This window comes from Maniola hyperantus, chromosome 15 (genome assembly GCF_902806685.2).
Source record: "Maniola hyperantus chromosome 15, iAphHyp1.2, whole genome shotgun sequence".
Lineage (NCBI taxonomy): Eukaryota > Metazoa > Arthropoda > Insecta > Lepidoptera > Nymphalidae > Maniola > Maniola hyperantus.
Genome location: NC_048550.1, coordinates 11,707,011 through 11,728,941, shown reverse-complemented (window position 1 = coordinate 11,728,941; position 21,931 = coordinate 11,707,011). Strand labels below are relative to the sequence as shown.

Below are 21,931 nucleotides of genomic sequence, written 5' to 3'. Positions count from 1 at the left end.
ATATATTATCCATAGGTACTTACAAAATCTGAATACGAATATATAAAAAAAAAGTACTGAAAGACTTTACAAAAATAAAAGAGTTTACCCGAGATTTTAAAAACTTGTAGGTATATCGATGCGGATGAAGTCGCGGACATCAACTAATAAAGTACATATTATTATGTGCTCAACTCACTTGTGCATAGGACATTGCGAGCCAGTGTTCTGCCTTTGCTCAGCTAAGGGTGACCGCACCCACTGCGGAGATTCGGTGACGTTGCTCTCATACACCTGTGAACAATAATCATTTTTCAGTTTTTAATTTATCCTACATGAAATACCAATTTTACATAGGTAGTAAGAGTAGGTACTCACACGGGTAAAATTTTAAATCGGTAGGCACCTAATTGTGCCAAACTTTTTTTTTTTTTTTTTAAACTAAAATTGTTCAAGGCATATTTACCCAATCAGACTTTGTTCAGTAGTTGCTACCGTATACCTACCTACTACTTATTTATGTATAAATAATCATGTACATAAGCCATTGATATCCACCTACACAATAAAGCTAATCAGAATACAATGCAATACAATTGTGCCGCTATTTTGAATAAATCATTTGACTTTTGACTTTGACTTTGACTTGACATTTATGCAGGATTTTGGATGGTTTTTTTACTAATAAACGTAACAGAAATAATAAAAATTCAAATATAATCCGCTACCGGTTAGCTCTTTATCGTATAATTATTAAATAAACAAATGAGTAAATAAATTGAAGTTTTTTTAACGTAAGTATAATGACGCGGATGTACCTACTTAGTGATTTTTTTTTCAGTCGTGCAGCTAAAAAAAAGCTTTTGAGATTCTACAGATGAACATGGAAAAATCTAGTATTTTTTAAGGTTGTCAATGTTCAATAGGTACAGAGATTAATTATTGTTACCAGATAGGTACCTATACGTATATTGTACGAAATAAGTTCGGGCGGCAATTTTCCGCAGTGCGAGCGCACCCTGCTTTTTTACTAAACCTTCGCGTATCATTTTTGTTTTAAGATGTAGGTATTGCAAAAGTCATATTACCCTTGTTAAAACAATAATTAATTATTTAAAGTGGCGTCTTCATTACAAGGCCTTAAATTTTTTAAAATAGGCAATTTTTTTTCTTTGGCATAATAGGTTTAGATAAAGACTTGATGCATAAAATTTAAGGTTTTTGTAGCAAAATAATGTTGTTCAAGTTATGGCGGTGTCAAAAGCCGCAATATACAGTTTTAGGCGAGAACAATGGCGCATGAATCACGGAGATAACTCCACAATTGCGATATAAGAGATTACCCTCTGCCGCCTCTCACACCGCTTCGTAACAAACAATACAAAAACCCTCAAAAGTTCACCGTACAAGAGGCGATCGCGAAGCACGTAGTTACTAGATTTCATTACTCGCGTTGTTCTCAACAACCAACAATCTTCAACATTCCGGAACTACAAAGATTTATAATACACTAGATTATGCTCGCGACTTCGTCCGCGTGGTTTAAAAATCTCGTGGGGACTCACACCTTAATTTTCCAGGTTAAAAAATATGCCTATGTCCTTCCCCGGGGTGTTAGCTTATTCTGTTGAAGAGTAGGCTATTTCATATTTTATCAACTCAACATCATTCTCCAATTTTTTAGTTACTTATTTAAATATTTTTTCACGTGATTTAAAACTCGTTAGAATTTGATTTTCTACAAATACTTTGGTTCTCAAAAGATATCCTCTAGACTCCAGAGTAATTACTTAATTATTTTATTTTTCAAGTTGAGTAAGCTGTACGACAGAAGTTCTTGGTGAACAAATCGAACGCGTTCTTATTTTATACCAAAAAATGCCGGGCCCGATACTAGGTATGCTCATGCTCGCAAGATTTGTGTGAACAGTGAACACACAGTAACTGTGCGGTGTGAGTGGAGGATGGTATAATAGAGTCAAGCAACTATACCTACTACCAAAATAATTGTAAATAATAAACAAAACAAGTATGTGCTGCATGTGGTTCTAGTAGGTATTTCACGATGATGTACATTTGTCCCAATAGCTCAATGGTTAAGGAACGGACTGAATTCCGAAAGGTTGGCGGTTGAAACCCGACCCGTTGTACCTACTATTGTCGTACCTACTCCTAGCACAAGCTTTACGCTTAGTTGGAAGGGAAAGAGGTTAATAATAATAATAAAAAATAAGGTACGCACGCTTTATTTAATTAAGACTGGTGTATATATTTGACTTTAATTTTTTTATGACGTCGATAGATGGTTTGCTTTCTTATTTTCAAGGTTTTGTCTTGCCTATCATTTAACCTAATTAATCTAACAATAATAAGCCGATAATATTTTAATTCCACACAATAACTAGGTCGGTAGGTATGTCAAAATATAATTAATAATTAATTATCCGCGTAAATAAAAGATAAAATAATTAAAGTGTGACTTCAAAATCACAGATAATATTTATTTACTTACTAGCTGATGCCCGCGACTTCGTTCGCATGGATTTAGTTTTAAAAATCCTCTCTCGTGAGAACTCTATGGTTTTCCGGGATAAAAGTATATAGCCTATGTCACTCTCCAGGTCCTTAACTATAACTATAGGTATCCATGTAAATCGATCCGTTGCTCCTTTGTGACGTGATTGAACGATAAACCAACAAACAAACACACTTTCGCATTTATAATATGGGTAGGGATACGAAAAAAGATAATTCTATCTAGATAAATAAAAGACAAAAGAATTATATATTAAAGTAGTACAAAGATACCTCATAAAAGATTATAGATGCGATTATCAACTGTTATCATAATATCACATAGGTATCATTTGTTGCATTCGTGAATATTTATCTCAGTATTGACTAATAAACAAAAGCGACAAGTAGAATATTGGCACCTATGTCTTTGCTGCTGCTGTCTTTCTCTTATCTGCATCTTTTTCTTTTTAATATGGGGAAAAAGGATGGAACACGAATTTTACATTTTCAGCTAAAGTCACGAGTTTCGACAGCTCTAAATTAAATTTAAAACTGTCAAACTGTATATGTCCTTTTCATATAACATCAGTAAGAAGAGGATGAGAATACTCTTAAATTTAGTTGTGCTCAGAATCAGTACCAATGCGATAAGCTGTTTTACTACTCTTAATCGCAGAAGTAAGTAAACATGCCTGATGCCCTCCAGTTACGTCAATGCTTTAGAGATAGCAATAATTAATGTCAATGCAGATAAGTTAGGTTTATGCACACTTAGGATCACTCTTAAATACTCTAAATGCTGCTTTTTACGCAAAAACATAGATTTAGAGAATTATATCCATACTTACTTACATATCCATACTAATATTACAAATGCGAAAGTGCGTCTGTCTGTCTGTCCGTCTGTCTGTCTGCTAGCCTTTCACGGCTCATCCGTTCAACCGATTTTGACGAATTTCAAACGGGTCGTTCAAGAGGTGACTCTGATTTATTTGGTTCCAAAACCGTGAAAAATTTTGTTCGCTTGACCATATTATCTTGTTTTTAATATCGATGACTAAATGTGTATGTGTGTGTGTAAGTTGAATATCTTCTTAGAATTCCGCACCCAAAGTAATACCTAAGTAATTTGTGGTAAGGCATCGCATATGTGTTTCTATAATGACTCACCTCTTTCATGAGTTCAGGATCGAAGACATAAAGCGCTGGGCGAGACCTGGAGGCTTTAGCGAGGCGCACCAGGTCGCCGTATCGTTCCCGTAGCCCTTCCAGCAGACCCAGTCCAACTGTGTGGTGGAAAGATCCTGGGAAAGAAAGGAGAGTTCAAAATTATGTGGGTAAGGGAAAGGTCTATTCCTAATTCCTATTGATCGGAATGGTCGCGATTCGCGAAGGTGTAATCAGTACGTACCCTTATTATAAATGCGAAATTGTGTTTGTGTGAAATTAATACAGTCAATCACTACCACTACTACTTTGTTGGTTTGTTGGTTTGTAACTTTGTAGGTTTGTTGGTTTGTCAATCACACCGCAACGGTGCAACCGATTGACGTGATATTTTGCACGGGTATAGATAAGGACCTGGAGAGTGACATAGGCTACTTTTTATCCCGGAAAATCAAAAAGTCGCGGGCATCAGCTAGTTATTTCATAGTTTTAATTAAATAGTTTTAATTAAAATATTTAAAAAGATTTTTATTAACTACTTACTAGGTATTATACCTACTAATACATAAACGATTAAGAGTGATAATTTTTTTGGGTTCCGTACCTCAAAAGGAAAAACGGAACCCTTATAGGATCACTTTGTTGTCTGTCTGTCTGCCGAGAAACCTACAGGGTACTTCCCGTTGACCTAGAATCATGAAATTTGGCAGGTAGGTAGGTTTTATAGCAGATATTAGGGGAAAAATCTGAAAACCGTGAATTTGTGGTTACATCACAAGAAAAAAACAATGTGTTCATGAAAAAATATTGCTATTTTGGACTTTCAAGGTATAGTTTGCTATACCAAGGGGTATCATATGAAATTGCTTTACCTGTACTGTGTACATTTTAAAACACCTTTTATTTTTAGGCATAATAGTTTTTGATTTATCGTGCAAAATGTCGATAAAATACGATTGCACTACGGAACCCTCATTGCGCGAGTCTGACTCGCACTTGACCGGTTTTTTTATGATGAACCCATAATATACCCACCTACTTAATTATATCTATTTTCAAGGAATAGTATGTTCAAATCTTTGTTAGAATATCAATCTTAAATTATAAATTAAAATAAATGTATGTACCTACAATCTACATAGCAGCAGGATTAAGACTCATAACCTGCCGGCCTCTGCAAATTACATATTCAAACAGATAACTTTTATTAGCATGATACTTTAAGTAGCTGTACCAATATGGCGGCGAGTGGTGACCCAGAACAAACGCAGCGGTCTCCGAGTATGAAACATGGACGAAAATATCTCGCAGGACACAGGATAAGTAAAATTTACACATTCAATTCAAGCTCTTATAGCACTCGCAAACAACGCTGACAAAGGTTTCATGTTTGTATTTAAACTTGTATTTTCGCTGATGAGTGACTCAATTCAGTGAAGACATTTTTGAGAATTGCATTCATACTGGAGTGATTTAAGTACAGTTATAATATAGGCAGTTTTATCGCTGAAGTACCTACTTATAATTACAGCTAACACAAGTAAAAACTGCACATTTTTGTCGTACTTGCAGGTAGGGTCTTAAAACCTAAAAGCCAAACAGACCAGCCAGTTTAGCAACCTTTTAGACAACCTTTTTTTACCTTTTTCATTCATGAACACCATTGCAATTTGCAACGGAAAACAAAATTTTAGATACATAAAAAAAAAGTCGAAAAAGAAACTGCCCGAATTGAGAACCACCTCCTTTTTGGAAGTCGGTTAAAAATTGAAGCTTATGGTATAAGTTTTCATTTCATGGGCAAGTGGTTTTGCCGTTCTTTGCAAGGGCTTGACCGATTTTGAGGAAATACAGTGTTAGATAGATTTCTTGATAGTCTATACACATTCTAAAGCACCATGACAATTGACAGTCTATGGTTTTGTCGGCGCTAGGGACTCTCTATGTCGATACAATGGAAAAATATTATGTGCAAGTGAAATGAAAGTATATTAAATCGTATAAAGTGAGTTTAATCTTTAACAGTAGGCAACCCTAAACGCGGTGAACTTTGAAATTAAATATGCGAATTTAGTGCGCAATACAACGAATATTAAAAACCGGTCAAGTACGAGTCGGACGCCCACACGAAGGGTTCCGAACCATCCATCGGAAAATAATATAAAGTCTGGCTAACAAAAGAAGAGACTGGAAAAGCGGCAAATACAAAAAATATCAGCATGGCAGCCCCAAAATTAGTAGATATGACAGACCTGGAAAAAACTAATTTGATACTTTAGAATTTCTTATTTTTATTTCTGTTCTATCAAATTAGGTTATTCCAGGCCTGTCATAGTAATATTGGGGCTGATATTTTTTTTTAATTTGCCGCGCTTTTCCAGTCTCATCTTTCGTTAGCCAGACTCTATTCAACTTTTTTTTTAATTTGTATATTTTGATTTTTTTTATTTGTACTCGTATATTAGAGCGGCAATAGAAGTTCGTGAGATACAGCCCGCTGATAGTCAGACGGACAGAATGGTGATGGACAGACGGACGGACAGGGGAATCTTAGTAATACAGTGCAGTTGGTACCATTCGGGTACGGAACCCTGAAAAGCGACTTTTCGGTTTGAGCGTAACTGGCACTCGGTAATCACGTGCATACAGAGAGGTCCCAGGCGTTAAACACGCGTTTTACACGTGATTATAGGCGGTCTACACGCGGACCGTTTAGTAAGATTAAATCTATTCGAAATCGATTATCTTATCGATTGCGATTTTCGGCTTCTGTTTTTAGAGCAGATAGTTCTTTGTCTCCTTTAATATGGTGGAGTAAGGAGTTTATAAAACTAGGTACTTGTACCACTTGACGTGACTAAGTATACCATTTTGACGACCTACCTATAGCGCAGTCTTCTTCTCTTTTTTTTTAAATTTATTTATTATCAATTTTTTTTAATTTTTTTATTATCAAACTAGCTACAGAATAATTACATTTTGTGACGCTCGCCAAACTGGTTGGCCAGTTTATTGGTGAGCTGGCGCTCCATAAGACTAATTAGTAAGTAATAACTTATTCTAAGCATACACTATTTCCTACATTACTAAACTTATATTCTAACTTACATACATACCTACTTATACTCAAAACAATACTTTGCTGTGGTCTTATATGTGGGAGGTCTCGGGTTCAATTCCCAGCAAGGCCAAGTTGGGAATTTATAAATTGTCTTGAGTCTGGGCTGGTGGGAGGCTTGAGCCGTGGCCATTACTATCCTACCAGCAAAGCCGTGATACCAAGGAATTTAGCGTTCCGGTGCGAAACCTATCAGGTGTATGGATTTCTTGAAGCTGCCACCTACTCCTTCGAAATCAGCTCGCTTCCATCTTAAACTGCATCATCACTTACCACAGGTGAGATCTCAGTAAAGAGCTAATTTGTATCGGAATAGAAAAAAACCAGTGACTTAAAACTCAAATACTCAGAATGTTTATTTTCAGTAGGTCGAATTCGTAAAATCTCCATCAATCATTATAACAATCTCAGTTGTTGTTGGTGATTGGCTGAAAATTTGTGCGATTCTTGTTGCAACAATGAATTGTAGCCAATAGTGAGCGAGCGTCAACCAATCAGAGGTGATTGCGATCGTGACATTGTATCTGTCATTCTATCGGAATCGGACGACAGTATCATTTTGAGCACATCTGCCACGCGTCAGTCACGTACACACGTGATGATAGGGTTATCGTACACGGATCGTTTCGCAAGATTATAATCTATTCGAATTTCGATTATCTTATCTGTAAATGCGATTGGTGGCTACCGTTTTTAGAGCTTCAGCTAATCTTTTTCTTTAGCTAAGTTGTTTAGGTCTCTTCGTTCAACCGATTTTGACGAAATTTGGTACAGCGATAGCTTGCATCCCGAGGAAGGACATAGGCTACTTTTTATCCCGGAAAATCTAAGAGTTCCCACGGGATTTTTAAAAACCTAAATCCACGCGGACGAAGTCGTGGGCATCATCTAGTATTTAAATATTTTTTTAGATGTACCTTCTTATGTTAGATACAAAAGATATTATTTAAAAAAAAATATTAATTGTGATCAAATTGGAGACCATTAATCGTGGATATTTTGTTAGTTGTATTTTGTTAAGTAGTTATATCTACATTTTTCTTTAAATTTAAATTCCTTTACATATTTAACTATTTTATTTTTACCTACTGTTAATCTGTCAAGTTACTCTGTACGTTATTAAGTCTGCCTGTTATTAAGTTAATCTATACTTTAATCTGTTAGTCTGTAAGTTAGTGCATGTTAGTTTATAAGCAAAGTTTCACCTGTAATTGACGACCATACTGTTTATTGTATGTATTTAAATGTGCGGTCTTTTATGTATGGAAGTTGTCGGTGATAAATAAATTAAAAAAAAAAAAAAAAATTAATATAATCGTATGGGACAGGCAAGAGTTTTTTGCCTCGTGTTTGAGCAGCCTTATATCGTGAAACATTAATATGCCGATTTGGGTGATAAATACATACAGTAGTGACGGGTCGGCATTGCATAATTGGTGATAACGCGCTGATTTTGTACAATTGAAACTTCAAGATAAGCGTTGTAAACATTGTTATTGTAGCTTTTGAATAGTTACAAAGTTACCAACTCGTTTACAATACAGTGGAAACTCGATTAACCGGACGAATTGTTGTCGTTAGGGATTCGGATAATCGAAAATCCGGATAATCGAATTTATGAAGAAAAGCGGGTTTTGTGCATATTATGTAGGTAGTTCACTATAATAGTATTTTCAATTTTCAAAGTTAGATAACTATAACAAGTGGGATATTATAATATGAAAGGGCTTTGCCTGTACATTCTAAAACAGATTTTTATTTATTTTTATGCATAGTAGTTTTTTATTTATTGTACAAAATGGCGGAAAAAATACCCGAGTATGGAACCCTCGGTGCGCGAGTCTGACTCGCACTTGGCCGAACAATTTTCGGTTGGTAGTCCGGATAATCGCGAATCCGTATAACTGAGGGCCGGATAATGGAGTTTCTACTACTGTATGTACAATGTACATACCTATTAACTTTAGATATCTGTAGCTATGATATCTATTATAGGGTTTATTAGCCGGCACTATTAGGAAAATAGCCTATTCATTAATTTTAGTAAATTTATATTACAGTTTAATGAACTTTTCGATTAAGCTGATCAAGCTAACGAAAGACTATTGAGTATTGTCACGTTGAACTCGTAAGCATTAATTGCCTGATAAATATTAAGATAATATGTATTTATGTAGGTACTTATTACATTACTTATCACATTTTATATTTTATTCGCACGTCACCCACGCTCGCCCGCAACGGGTTAGCGCGAGGGCTGTGCGGGTGTGCAGGGGGTTCCCTCCCCGATTGCCATCTCGACCTGTCACGTCATATAGGTAAATGACTAGGTGACAACTGATAACCCTATAGTAGACAGTTAAGTGTGACAGTAGGTACAATAAAGATAGCAGGGTATTAAGGATATCAAATTCTTAATTCCGAATGTCTACAGATAAGGGTGCATTCGTGAAATGGATGAACGATAAAAATACGACATAATTTATCACCTTGTCTTAAATCGCATTCAGATAGCATTCAGACGGTAAGCGCTTGATCTAAGTAGGTACATATTATGAAGATTTGAACGTCCGTCCGCGTCGGTCTTTCAAGAAAATACAACGTCTGAATCGTTACAGATGAATCACTACCCATATAATAAATGCGAAATTTGTTTGTTGGTTTGTCCTTCAATCACGTCGCAACGGAGCAACGGATTGACGTGATTTTTTTGCATGGGTATACCAGGTAAAGACCGGAGAGTGACAGAGGCTACATTTTATTCCGGAAAATAAAAGAGTTCTAACGGGATTTTTCAAAACCTTAATCCACGCAGAAGTCGTGGGCATCGGCTAGTTATTATTTTATAAATTTCTAGGGACCACCACTAGGCTATCACAGTTATAGGTATATACAGGTGGGTATAGGTATGGCTAAATTGCATTTGTGATAGGCAACAAATCGTGTTTATCGGCAGTAAACGCTCCCATCCGCTCGCCGGGAGCCGTTCCGTTACGTTGAACAGGAGTAGCGTGGAATATTACTTCCTTTTATAATGGGTGCCATTCTATTTAAAAAAAAATGAATTTTTTAAAAATAATTAATAATTAAAACAATTAAAATTCTGAAAAGTTAAAGAAAAATATTCGCTCTGGTTTCATTCGGGCTTATATTTGTTGATATTTAAAGTTACTAGTAGGTAGTGTTTATTTACATTACAAAGAAAGAATTCGCGATCCGCCACTGGACGTAGATTTAAGATTCAAGATGTCCAAATTTAATAGATTTTAGAGACGCCATAGATTAATTAGATCTTGGCTTCATTCTAAATCGGCGCAGGCCGGCTCTGTCTATATATCTATCTACATATCTGTCTGCCTGTATGCGTTTTAAATATATAATCTTCAACGACAGTCAAGTAAAACAGGATATTACACTAGTTTGCCACATTCCCAGACTTATGTAAGTACCATGTTGGTACCAACCGAGAAACCAGTACCAGAACCATTAAAAGAAATATTATTCAGTGCAAATCTAAGTCCAGTTTACGAAGAAAGACATGATTATTTTATAGATGTAGAACCAGTTGGCTATAAATAGAACTCTGTGTATTGCTGCAACTTTCTCTTAGCAGAGGGTCTATAAGTTTTTTGCGGTAGCCTATCGTTTATACTGACCAGAGACTATATAACATCGATGCTATATACTGACCAAGGAACATGGATTTGTATGCATTTAGAAATAAGCTTACCTAAACAGCTGAGGTGTCAATCTGAGATTTTATGGTAAAAATTTGAAAATCATCATTAAATGAGTTTTAAGTCTTAACACCAAAACGCGTCCTTTACGTCTATAAAATTGATTCTTAAAAATTGGCCAGGACTACCCACTGAGGGCCTTTGTGCAATCATGCATATTCGATTCGTATCCGTGATTCTTCGAAGTGCAAATAAGGACTCATTCGATTCGTATTTTTACGGAATGCGTGATTTCACGGATGAGTGCACAAACGCCCTAATAGTAAAACTTGCACTTTTAAAAATGGCTAGGACACGTGATGACAGTAACAGTTAATAACAGACACACGTTGTCTGCTAACCTTATTATTTACAACAACAAAGATAAGCAACGTATGCGTACCGCATGACCGATAAATAATAATTAATAATAACTAATATACGTCCGAGTATTTATTAATAAATACGGAAATAATATAAAGTTTGTTTATACAAACTTTATATTATTTTCCGTATTTATTAATAAAACATGCGATGACAAAAAGAGAGGTTAAAAGCCCAAGTCTCTCTTTTTGTCATCGCATGTTTTATAATGCGTTTTCATCAGCCATAAATTGTTTTTGGTGCAATACTTATTCCTATTGACAGCATTTTTAAAAGATTCCTATGCTATTGTACGCATTATTACCTATCAAATCATCGACACGTGCCACGTGCATGATATTGTATAATAGGTAGAATGATCGGAGCCAGGTAAGGTATATCGGTGAACAGCGTGCCTCTTTGAGACGAGGGTAAAGTTTCTTAATCATACTGATAATATTTGAGCCTCAATAGCTCAACGTGTGAAGGAGTGGACTGAAAACCGAAAGGTCGACGGTTCAATCTGTGGTTCAAACCCTGCCCGTTGCACCATTGTCGTAACTACTCCTAGCACAAGCTTGACGCTTATAGTTGGAGAGAAAAGGGGAATATTAGTCGTTTAACATGGCTAATATTATTATTAAATATATATATATATATATATTTAATATATATATATATATATATATATATATATATATATATATATATATATATATATAGTCTGTAACTAAGTCTTACCTATCTGGGCAAGACATGTGCATCATCGGCAAGGCGGTGGGACGCGGGGTGATTACGTAAAACATTGCAGTAGCGACACCAACGCGACAGCAGTAGCAATCCGACAGTTCATTTGCTGTCTCTCTTCTTCTTCTTCTTATTTTGCTTTGTGGCTATTGCTGTCTCTCTCTAGCTGGACGTTTGACAGCAATGATCGCGAGATTTACGCCTGTCGCAAGCCTGTCGCGAGACACGTAATCACCCCGCGGTGAATTTTTTAATGCTCGCGTTGAGAGCTGGCGCTGCCACATTGCATCTCTGAGGCGAGGGGGAAGTTCATCGATTGTGCTGTATAGTCTGTAGAGTCTTACCTATCCTCGGTAAGACATGTGCATGGTGGCGCATCATCGGCAAGGCGATGGGGCCAGGTATGTCGGTGAATTTTTTGATGCTCGCGTTGAGAGCTGGCGCTGCCACATTGCATCTCTGAGGCGAGGTGGATGTTCGCCGGACTGTAGAGGTTGACAGCTGCCGTCGGGATGGACGGGAGAGTCTGGAAAAGAAGGAGATACGTACTAGTAACAATTTAAACGCAAACAATGATATTACCTATCATGATTTACATATAAGGGTAGTTAGTTGATCCTCCAAGTAACGTAAGTGTGATACAAAAACAGAAAATAATATCGACTACATGTATTTGGTTTTTTTTTTAACTTTACGAAAAATAAATTTAATACATTTAGTTTTAACTTGTCTTTTTGTTTTAACTTTGTCTTTTTCAGAATATTTACTAGGTATTTCTACGCTCTAATATTTTTAAGTTAGTCCAATCAGTCAGTAAAGCTACGGCCATACCTGCGCGTCAAGATCACACGGGATGCAGGACGCGAAACTATACGTCATGTACTCCTTCGGAACTGTTGTAGTAGGTAGTGTAGAAGGCGATCGCCGCGCGACTCACGTTCCCAGTTCATAGACACTTATGTAGCGCAGCCCCCCAATTGTGTAAGAATAACCATTTCATGGCTATCGCAATCGTCAAGAATTCTGCCCTTTGATTGGCTGTGAAAAAATGTAAACAGCAAATCAACCAATCAAATGGCAGAATTTCTTGACGATTGCGATAGCCATGAAATGGTTATTCTTACACAATTGGGGGGCAGGTTTGGATGATGATTCATCTTTTAATATTATTTGTAGGTATAGACTCATAAAAATTCCGTTATTACATTACCTATTATTAATTATTATCTATTTCTTTCTGTCATCCAGCTATTTAGACTCTAGACTTAGGAGTATTAAACGAGCTAAATACCTACGCTACAACTATCTGCCTGCCTTCAATGTATATAATATCAGTCTATTTATAACTCGTGATTCAGTATATATTTACAACACGCGCGCAGGATGCCTTGAGGTCTCGCAAGGCGCAGGTGGAATTTAGATTAGATTTTTTCCAAGTAACTTTGTCACCGAAGCCAACAAACCAACTGCCGAACCGACATTTTAAACATCTACGGTTCTCCTAATAGGACACACCTGAATAACGGCCAAAGTAAGCTAATATTGCAAAACATTGCTAAAGTTGAATAAACACGACTTTTTATATCTATCTACGTCCGTAGTTCATAGCGTACCTGTATTCTACATTTATTTGGAAAGTCGTAAAAAAATACAGTTAGAGAATTACGGTAAAATGAAGCAGATTTTGTTAAGATACCTGAATTTTTATGTATCCACTTACTCTACTTTACTGATATCTAATATTTTTAGGGTTCCGTATCTCAAAAGGAAAAAGGAACCCTTACAAGATCACTTCGTTGTCTGTTTGTCTGTCGTGTATGTCAAGAAAACCTATAGGTAGATACTAGGTGTAGGTAGGGTACTTTTCGTTGACCTTGAAATCTGGCAGGTAGGTAGGTCTTATAGCACAAGTAAAGGAATAGATCAGAAAAGCGTGGATTTGTGGTTACATCACACAAAAAAATTAAATGTGTTATTGAACAAATAATTAGTATTTTTCAAAGTAAGATAGTTCTATATCAAGTAGGGTATCATATGAAAGGGCTTTACCTGTACATTATAAAAAAAAATTATTAATAATAAATTAAATTATGCATAAATAGTTTTTGATTTATTGTGCAAAATGCGAGCCTGACTCGCACTTGACCAGTTTTTTAAATGAAGATAACTAAGTTCTTTCTTTTCGCCTACTTGTTCTACTTTGCATACCTACCTACTAATTATCTTTTGTATTTTATGTAGATAAGCGCTTTCTTTATGCTTTACCTAAGGTGAGAAAGTTAAGATTACTCAGTCTACGATGCTAAATTCAATTGTAGGCATATACCTACTTAGGTATTTTATTTGGCAGTCGTGACTGATGGCACATATCTACCAAGTGATTACGATTTTGTGCGTTATCATAAAATTACATAATAGGTATCGCGTGTTTGATGAAAGGGTGACTATCGTTGCCCTGCATCAGTATTCAGTACCCTTATTATAAATGCGAAAGTGTGTTTGCTTGTTGGTTTGTTGGTTTGCCCTTCAATCGCGTCACAACGGTACAACGTATTGACGTGATTTTTTGCATGTGTATAGATACAGACCGAGAGTGACATAGGCTACTTTTTATCCCGGAAAAACAAAAAGTTCCTACGGGATTTTTAAAAAGTTAATTCCACGCGGGAGAAGTCGCGGGCATCAGCTAGTTAATTTATATTTTAAAGCCGGTGCAACTTAAATATCGATAACATTCGAACATCTAAACTTTTGCAGTTCACAACACTATCGACCAAGACGACCTTTTACAATAAATACAACAGAGTTATAATAATAGGAGACCTGAGATATCCTCAATTCAAACCCTTGAGTCTAGAATCTTGGTTATAAAGAATACATGCAATCTCTCTCCCACGACCCCCCCGATAAAAGGCGCCCTAAGCACGTCCTTGACGATCCCGACGATCAAATCATGACCGACAATGCTCCCTATCTTGTAGGGCTACACAATTCAACCTTATTACAGCGTCTTCGCCGGCGAAGACGAGGTCCCCGTTTTCATCTCCCGGACGTGGACTCACACCACGGCCTCGGGGGCCTTATTTGGAAACGCCTGTTACAAATATTATTGAAGAATTACGAACAGAAGCTACGTAAATTAAATGATATACGAGTAGGTATAAACTTTGGTATAAATTACTTATGAGTTATGTTATCTTAATAATTATTGTAGGGTCTGCTGATGGTGCCCCAACACCGGCTCGGCAATGCACGCGAACAACTGTCACTCGTCTACACTCGCCTGTGGCTCTGGTAACACTGACTAGTAACATTGTCCATGAGCACACGAGACAGTGTAATCTGATACACTACATCCCTCCTATGTTAAATAAATAAACAAGTGAAAGATAAATCAGAGTTCACTTTAGTATAATAATTGCTCACATCGTTAAATCCTCAAATCGTACATATAAGTTAGGCTATTCCAACACTTTGGTATAATAACAGAACTAATATATAATTATCTGCACGACGCTGATTTAGTATATCAAAACATAACTGCATAGTAATAATACTTAATAGTTCCTCCTGATCTTTCTCGGTACTGTTGTCCACTGGCCTTTCCTTTCTCCATGTTTTTACAAATATATTTTTTCCGACCAGTCTCAGTTCTGCTCAAAAATGCCCCTTTTCACACATTTGATTTCTTTATCGCTTCTGGAAAACTAAATGATATCATTAGAATGGATCGCGGTCTGGATTGTTCAACAATTTGATGAATGTAAATATCTTGGCCCTTTGAAGGCAACGTTGAACATACACATGTCATGTTAATTTTTCTTGGTTTATACATAACCTTATATTTATGCGACTGTAGCCTGAGCACCTATCGTTCTATTCGAGAACAAGGCTTTGATTTCGGTTCCAACAATTTCTCCAGATGCTTATGATCTGTAGTGAGATCAAATTCTTTTCCAAATAGAAATATATTGAAGTGCTCTATAGAGCAGACTAGCGCTAAAGCCTCCTTTTTAGTCTGGCAATACGTCCTTTTACACTCAGTTAACCGTCTTGTATGCGATTATGCGTGGTCTTTCAAAATCAACTTGACTAAGACAGAGGCAAGTCAAACTGGATTCGTATCTGCTTTTACTTGAGTTTTATCAATCACGTCGTAACTAGTAACCCAAGGATTGTATTTTGGTTAAGGTATACTTTAGACCATTGAAAGCATCAGCTTGGCTTTGTCCCCAGAAAGATTTGATATCGATGTACTCGCTAAGTTTCTTCCGTAACAATTCCTTTATGGGTTCTGTTTTTTGTAGCCAGGTTCAGAACCACTAATTGACAGAATTCACCAGCCTAAGAAAATTTGTAACTCCTCGACAGTTGTTGGAACTCTGAAGTTTTTTGATACTGTTAATATAATTTGTCTAACGGCCACACACCATCTGAGGTCAGTTCATGACCCAAAAATCTACCTTTGCAACCTTATATTAGCACTTTTGCCTGTTAAGCAATACATTGTGTTCATTAAATAGGTACACGAAATACCTTTTCTAATCGCAGATCATGCTCCTTCTCACTATCACCAACTAACGATACACAACGTATATCGTCAATGAAATTGACGACTCATTCACACTTAACTAAGATCCTATCTGATACTTTTTGAAAGGCCTCCAAACATTAATCTTTTGTATTGGTAAAGACCCTTTGCTGTAATAAATGTCGTAATATATCTACTATTCGGATTTCGGATAAAGTTCCACTTGATGAAAAGAATCCTTTACATCTAGTTTGCTAAAATATTTACTAGTTTTACCAGTATACCAATATTGAGGAGTAGTTGGTTCATATAATATGGCAAAGGGTAATTTTCCCGCATAATAGCTGTTTTAGCAGCTCACATATCATTATCAACACAGACATAAATACCCGTTTTCTTTTATTATGGTTACAACGGGAGATACTCATCGCGATGTTCTATGCACTTCTTCCATGATATTACGATCAAAAGCTCTTTTACTTTCTTTTCTACTTTCTCTTCAATTGGAATCAGTATTCCTCTATATGGCTGCGATATAAGCTTAAGCCTCGTATCTATCGGGATCTCAACTAACATGTCTTCTTTATTTTTTTTGAAATGGTCGTGTCATGGCCTCACCTTCAATTGTGTTTATATCAACACGTATTTTCAGAACCTCCAAACTGATTGCAGTTTCCTTCTTGAGTAAATCTCGGGATCCTCCGGATATAACATATACTGTGGCTCGTGTTTCAAACGAGCCTTTTACGTTGAGCGGTGTTGTACTTCCGTAACCAGGAAGCGTCTTATCTTATCTTGGTTTTTTAAAGTCTCCAATGTTTTTGTGGTGATGAGATTTACTTTTTAACTTTAAGCAATAAGCGTATTTGTTTGTATTTCACGTAACAGGTATTCTACTATAGCGTCATCATCAACATTAAATACTTAATCTACTACAATATTCTTTTTATTTGTTTTCTTCAGTTTTCCTTTTAACTAATCTTTTTTTTCCAATTCCTATCTTTCCCGCATACAAAACGTTTAATTTTCCTTGCTGGGAACTTCCACACCTGCCCACTTGCCACAACTTCTTTTCTTATACTTACTTTCTTCTGTTGATTTCTAGTCTTGATTATTTAGTTATCTTGTTCCTTTGCTATTAAAGCCTTCACTTAGTCACTTTTTTTTTCTTCATAACTTTCCAGCTGATCATTAGCAATTTCCAACGTATTTGCTTCTGTTATAATCTTCTCAAGTGTTATACTGTCACCGATGGTTAGGATTTTAATTCGTGATTCCGCTGGTATGCGTTTTTCTGTAATCTGGTCTTGTTTTCTTAATCTTACTAGAAATTACTCGAACTTTTCCCCTTCTTCTCGTTTCATTAACCAAAACATATGTCATTCATATACTCCATTTTGTTTAGAAAAAGAATTTACCTAATTTATGAATGACAACATCGAAAATTGGTCTTTTCTTCAACTGAACTTGGATCTCAGCAGCATCAAGATAAATGAACAGGGCCCTCTTTTATTTTTCCTCCTGCTCATCCTCCTCACCTTTCACATCTAACACCTCTAAGTATAAGCTTTAACAATAAGAAAGCTGGCGGAGTTTTTACAGTATAACTGATTTACAATATAACTGATTTTGAAATACGGTTCATTATCAATGTTTGATCTAGTAACAACTATAAGTATTCGAAGTAATTAGCTATAATATGCCCACTTATTCGCTAAATTTCAAGCAATTGCTCATTTAACACACATCTCTACAGATACTCTGTAGTCAATTTGTTGGTTATATACATAGATATATAAGTATATATTTTTTTAAGTCATAGTTTACTTAATTATTATTAGCAATAAGTTTTGTTTAAACTAACTTTATTTAGTTAAATGTAAGTTCACTACGTGTCTTTTTTTTTTCTCTCGAATTTCTTGTTATAATAATATTGTTTATTTTACATATAACCAAGTTTTCAAGCTGTGTTTACTTTTAAGTGGCTACTACATTTAGTAAATAATATTTTTGAATAAGTTTTATTTTGATGTATTCGTGTAAGCCGTAAGTAAATTAAATAAATAAATTAAAACTAAAGGTGGCGAGAACTCGCCATAATTCCAAATCAAGCCGGGCGACCTGGAATAAAAAATTTACTTCCTTCCGTTGTTCCCAATTTAACGGTGGTATCACGACTAATTACATAAATATTCTAATATTTGAAATTTCCAATTTAATGGAGGTTTATTTCCAACACGACTATATTATGTTTCCAATTTAATGGTGGTCCCATAACCACCATGGTGGTTACATAAAAGTTGTCTTATCTAAAACTCCCATTTTAATGGAGATTGCCTTTAATAAGTACTACAATATGTTCCCAATTTAATGGAGGTCAATATTTGTGCCCATTAACATAAACAAATCCAATATCTTATATATTTTCAAACGTATCCCATAATAAGAAAATTTTCCATTAAATTGGACCAAGTTACCACACAAAGAATATTTCCAATTTAATGGAGTAGTTGCCATACAAAGAATATTTCCAATTTAATGGAGGCAAGTTGCCACACAAAGAATATTTCCAATTTAATGGAGGCAAGTTGCCACACCAAGAATATTTCCAATTTAATGGAAGCCAGTTGCCACACTAACTGTATTTCCAATTTAATGGAGGCCATTTGCCACACAAACTGTATTTCCAATTAAATGGAGGCCAGTTGCCACACAAACTGTATTTCCAATTTAATGGAGGCCATTTGCCACACAAACTGTATTTCCAATTAAATGGAGGCCAGTTGCCACACAAACTGTATTTCCAATTTAATGGAGGCCAGTTGCCACACAAACTGTAATTCCAATTTAATGGAGGCCAGTTGCCACATAAACTATATTTCCAATTTAATGGAGGCTAGTTGCCACACAAACTGTATTTCAAATTTAATGGAGGCTAGTTGCCACACAAACTATATTTCCAATTTAATGGAGGCTAGTTGCCACACAAACTATATTTCCAATTTAATGGAGGCGAATCGCCGTTTGTCAGTATCTTCTATAATAATAAACTGTAATATATAAAATAATCAACATATCTGCCAGGTGACAACCCTGTGCAAGAACTGATTTCATTCGAACTAAAATGTACTTAGTCGTACTTATTTTGTCAGTATCTACTATGATAATAAACTGTAATATATAAAATAATCAACATAATATCTGCCAGGTGACAACCCTGTGTAAGAACTGATTTCATACGAACTAAAATGTTTAGTCGTACTTATTTTGTTTTACTCCCATAAATATTAACATCCATGACCTTTAAACTGTTCTTCAAACAAATATTGTATAAATATTATTGTTAACGTACTAAGTACCTGCTCGATCCTTTTCGTTGCGTTGTTATAATAACAATCTCGAAAGTAACCGCGTAAGTTGGTAGTTAGGTATAAGTAACTTAGTTGTTGATACTGAACTGTCTTATTTATCCTTCCTCATTAAAAAAATTATATTTTTGTACCTTTTGACTCGTCGCCATTTGTAGGGTCTGCTGATGGTGCCCCAACACCGGCTCGGCAATGCACGCGAACAACTGTCACTCGTCTACACTCGCCTGTGGCTCTGGTAACACTGACTAGTAACATTGTCCATGAGCACACGAGACAGTGTAATCTGATACACTACAATTATGTATACAAATTGTTTTAGTGAGTTAAATAAAAACAATCACCGTATTAAACAGGTTTACATAAGCAAAACAAGCGTGGCTGATGCATGTGGCATTTTAATCTGGCTTCACACAGACACCAAAAACAATGTACTAATTGTACCTACATGTTTTACAACTTTTTTGTATCGAATGTATAATCATCACAAATCTTGGAGTTTGCGAGAATTTGTAATTGAGCCTACAGTATATTATAAAAGTACCTACCGGCTACCTATACCTTTGTATACTCTAAAGTACACTAGGTATACGCAATGTTTATCTTCGTCGATTTAGTCCAGTCCCACCCCGGTCAGACCCGTTTTCCTGCATTTTTTCATCCACTTTGCCAGGTCTTGCCCTTCAGCAACCTATTTACACCTAGGCTCCTGCATTTTTTGCTCACTTTGTCCGGTGCTGAGCAAATTTTTTTAAAGCTCATGATTAGCTTTCAGCTCTGCGCTCACGAGTCATGAAGTTTAGCTAGCGCTTTCTTAGTATACCACACAGTGGCCAAAAAATTGCCGTTTTGAGGCTTCCATGCCACTGCTGAGTGGTTAAACTATTGATCAAGAGATTCAGTGCTTGGATGTGTAATCCAACAAAAAATTAGGAGTTTGACAGAAAATGCTTGAACAAAATTAAACTAGCTGAGTCAGTATCTAATGAACCATAACAAAGGATACCGTTAAAGCACGTTAAATAAATAAGACGTAAGTAAGGTACTATATAGTTAGTATATAAAAGTACACACAGTTGTTTTTGTTTGATCCGCCAGTCTTGGAGTCGCGATAATTTGCATTGACAACCTTAGATTTGCACTTAAATGTAACGCAATAAAGTTTCATTTCCTTTGAGCTGTTGTTGTAAAATGACTACTGCGTAGAATGTGGTCCATAACGAATGCCAACTCGATACGGAGGCTTGTTGCAGCCAAGTTCAAGGACAAAATAATAAAATTAAACGTTTTTTCTTTAGAACTATTAGTGCAGTCAATAATGTGACTTGCTCTCACACTATTAAAGCACTATTTATGATTTTATAAGTTTTTGCGTGTCCATGAAAATAAAGGTTAATCGACTTGGTATTTTATTCCAATACAATTAAAATATAGTTTTAATTGTTATGCTTTTTGCAAATGGTTTTATGATAAAAGCAATAAAAGTTGTTTTGTTTTGTAGCAATTTTTTTTGTCTGTATCGTGTATCGTTTGCGCTTTTGGACAACGTATTCTAATGTTAGCACAGAAGTCTTAATAATAAGTTTTAGGATTTTTGTGGTTAGCTAGTTTTGTGTGTAGTTTACCCAGGGAGCTCAGCTTAGCTTATTACTAAGCTGTGAGTATACCTACCTACAGTGTACTTTTATCTATGTTGTCATATTGTTTAACCTTGAAATATATAATATGAATTAAGATTATGTATTTTTTTCGGTCTTGACTTGAAAGTCTACGAGCGAATAGGCATCTTCTAGGCAAGCGCGCATGATCATTGCCAGCTGCAGATCTGATTGCAGCCAAGCGCTACTCTATAAATTAAAAAAACCGGCCAAGTGCGAGTCAGGCTCGCGCAATGAGGGTTCCGTACTACAGTGAATTTTTTCGACATTTTGCACGATAATTAAAAACTATGATGCATAAAAATAAATAAAAATCTGTTTAAGAATGTACAAGTGAAGACCTTTCATATAATGATACCCCACTTGATATAGTCACTCACTTCGAAAGTTGAAAATACTAATTATTAGTTCATGACCACAATTTAATTTTTTTTGTGTGAACTAGTCCTAAATTCACGGTTTTCAGATTTTTCCCCAAATGTCAGCTATAAGATCTAACTACCTGCCAAATTTCATGATTCTAGGTCAACGGGAAGTACCCTGTAGGTTTCTTGACAGACAGACAGACAGACAACAAAGTGATCCTATAAGGGTTCCGTTTTTCCTTTTGAGGTACGGAACCCAAAAAAGGGGTAGAGGTAAAACTTCATTGACGTTGTTCCAGAATCCAGATGTATTACGATTACCTACCTAAATACAAAATAAATAAATAATGTTAGAATTTAGAGTAGTTTTGGAAATGAGTCTGATGATGTTGGAATGAAGTA

The 21,931-nt window shown here is 35.8% G+C and overlaps 2 protein-coding genes across 2 annotated transcripts in view; both read right to left on the bottom strand.

Moving 5' to 3' along the window:
* The window catches only part of LOC117988924 (4-hydroxyphenylpyruvate dioxygenase-like), a 326,462-nt gene that overhangs the window by 126,750 nt on the left and 177,781 nt on the right, over positions 1 to 21,931 (bottom strand). The window lies entirely within an intron of this gene.
* Positions 1 to 21,931, bottom strand: part of LOC117988921 (probable cytochrome P450 49a1) — a 31,732-nt gene that overhangs the window by 7,411 nt on the left and 2,390 nt on the right. Inside the window, exons 2-4 of the mRNA XM_034976211.2 lie at positions 11,952 to 12,133; positions 3,667 to 3,800; positions 179 to 273 (exon numbers count right to left, since the gene is read on the bottom strand). Of these exons, the coding sequence (XP_034832102.1) occupies positions 179 to 273; positions 3,667 to 3,800; positions 11,952 to 12,133 (411 nt within the window). The remainder of the gene's footprint in view (positions 1 to 178; positions 274 to 3,666; positions 3,801 to 11,951; positions 12,134 to 21,931) is intronic.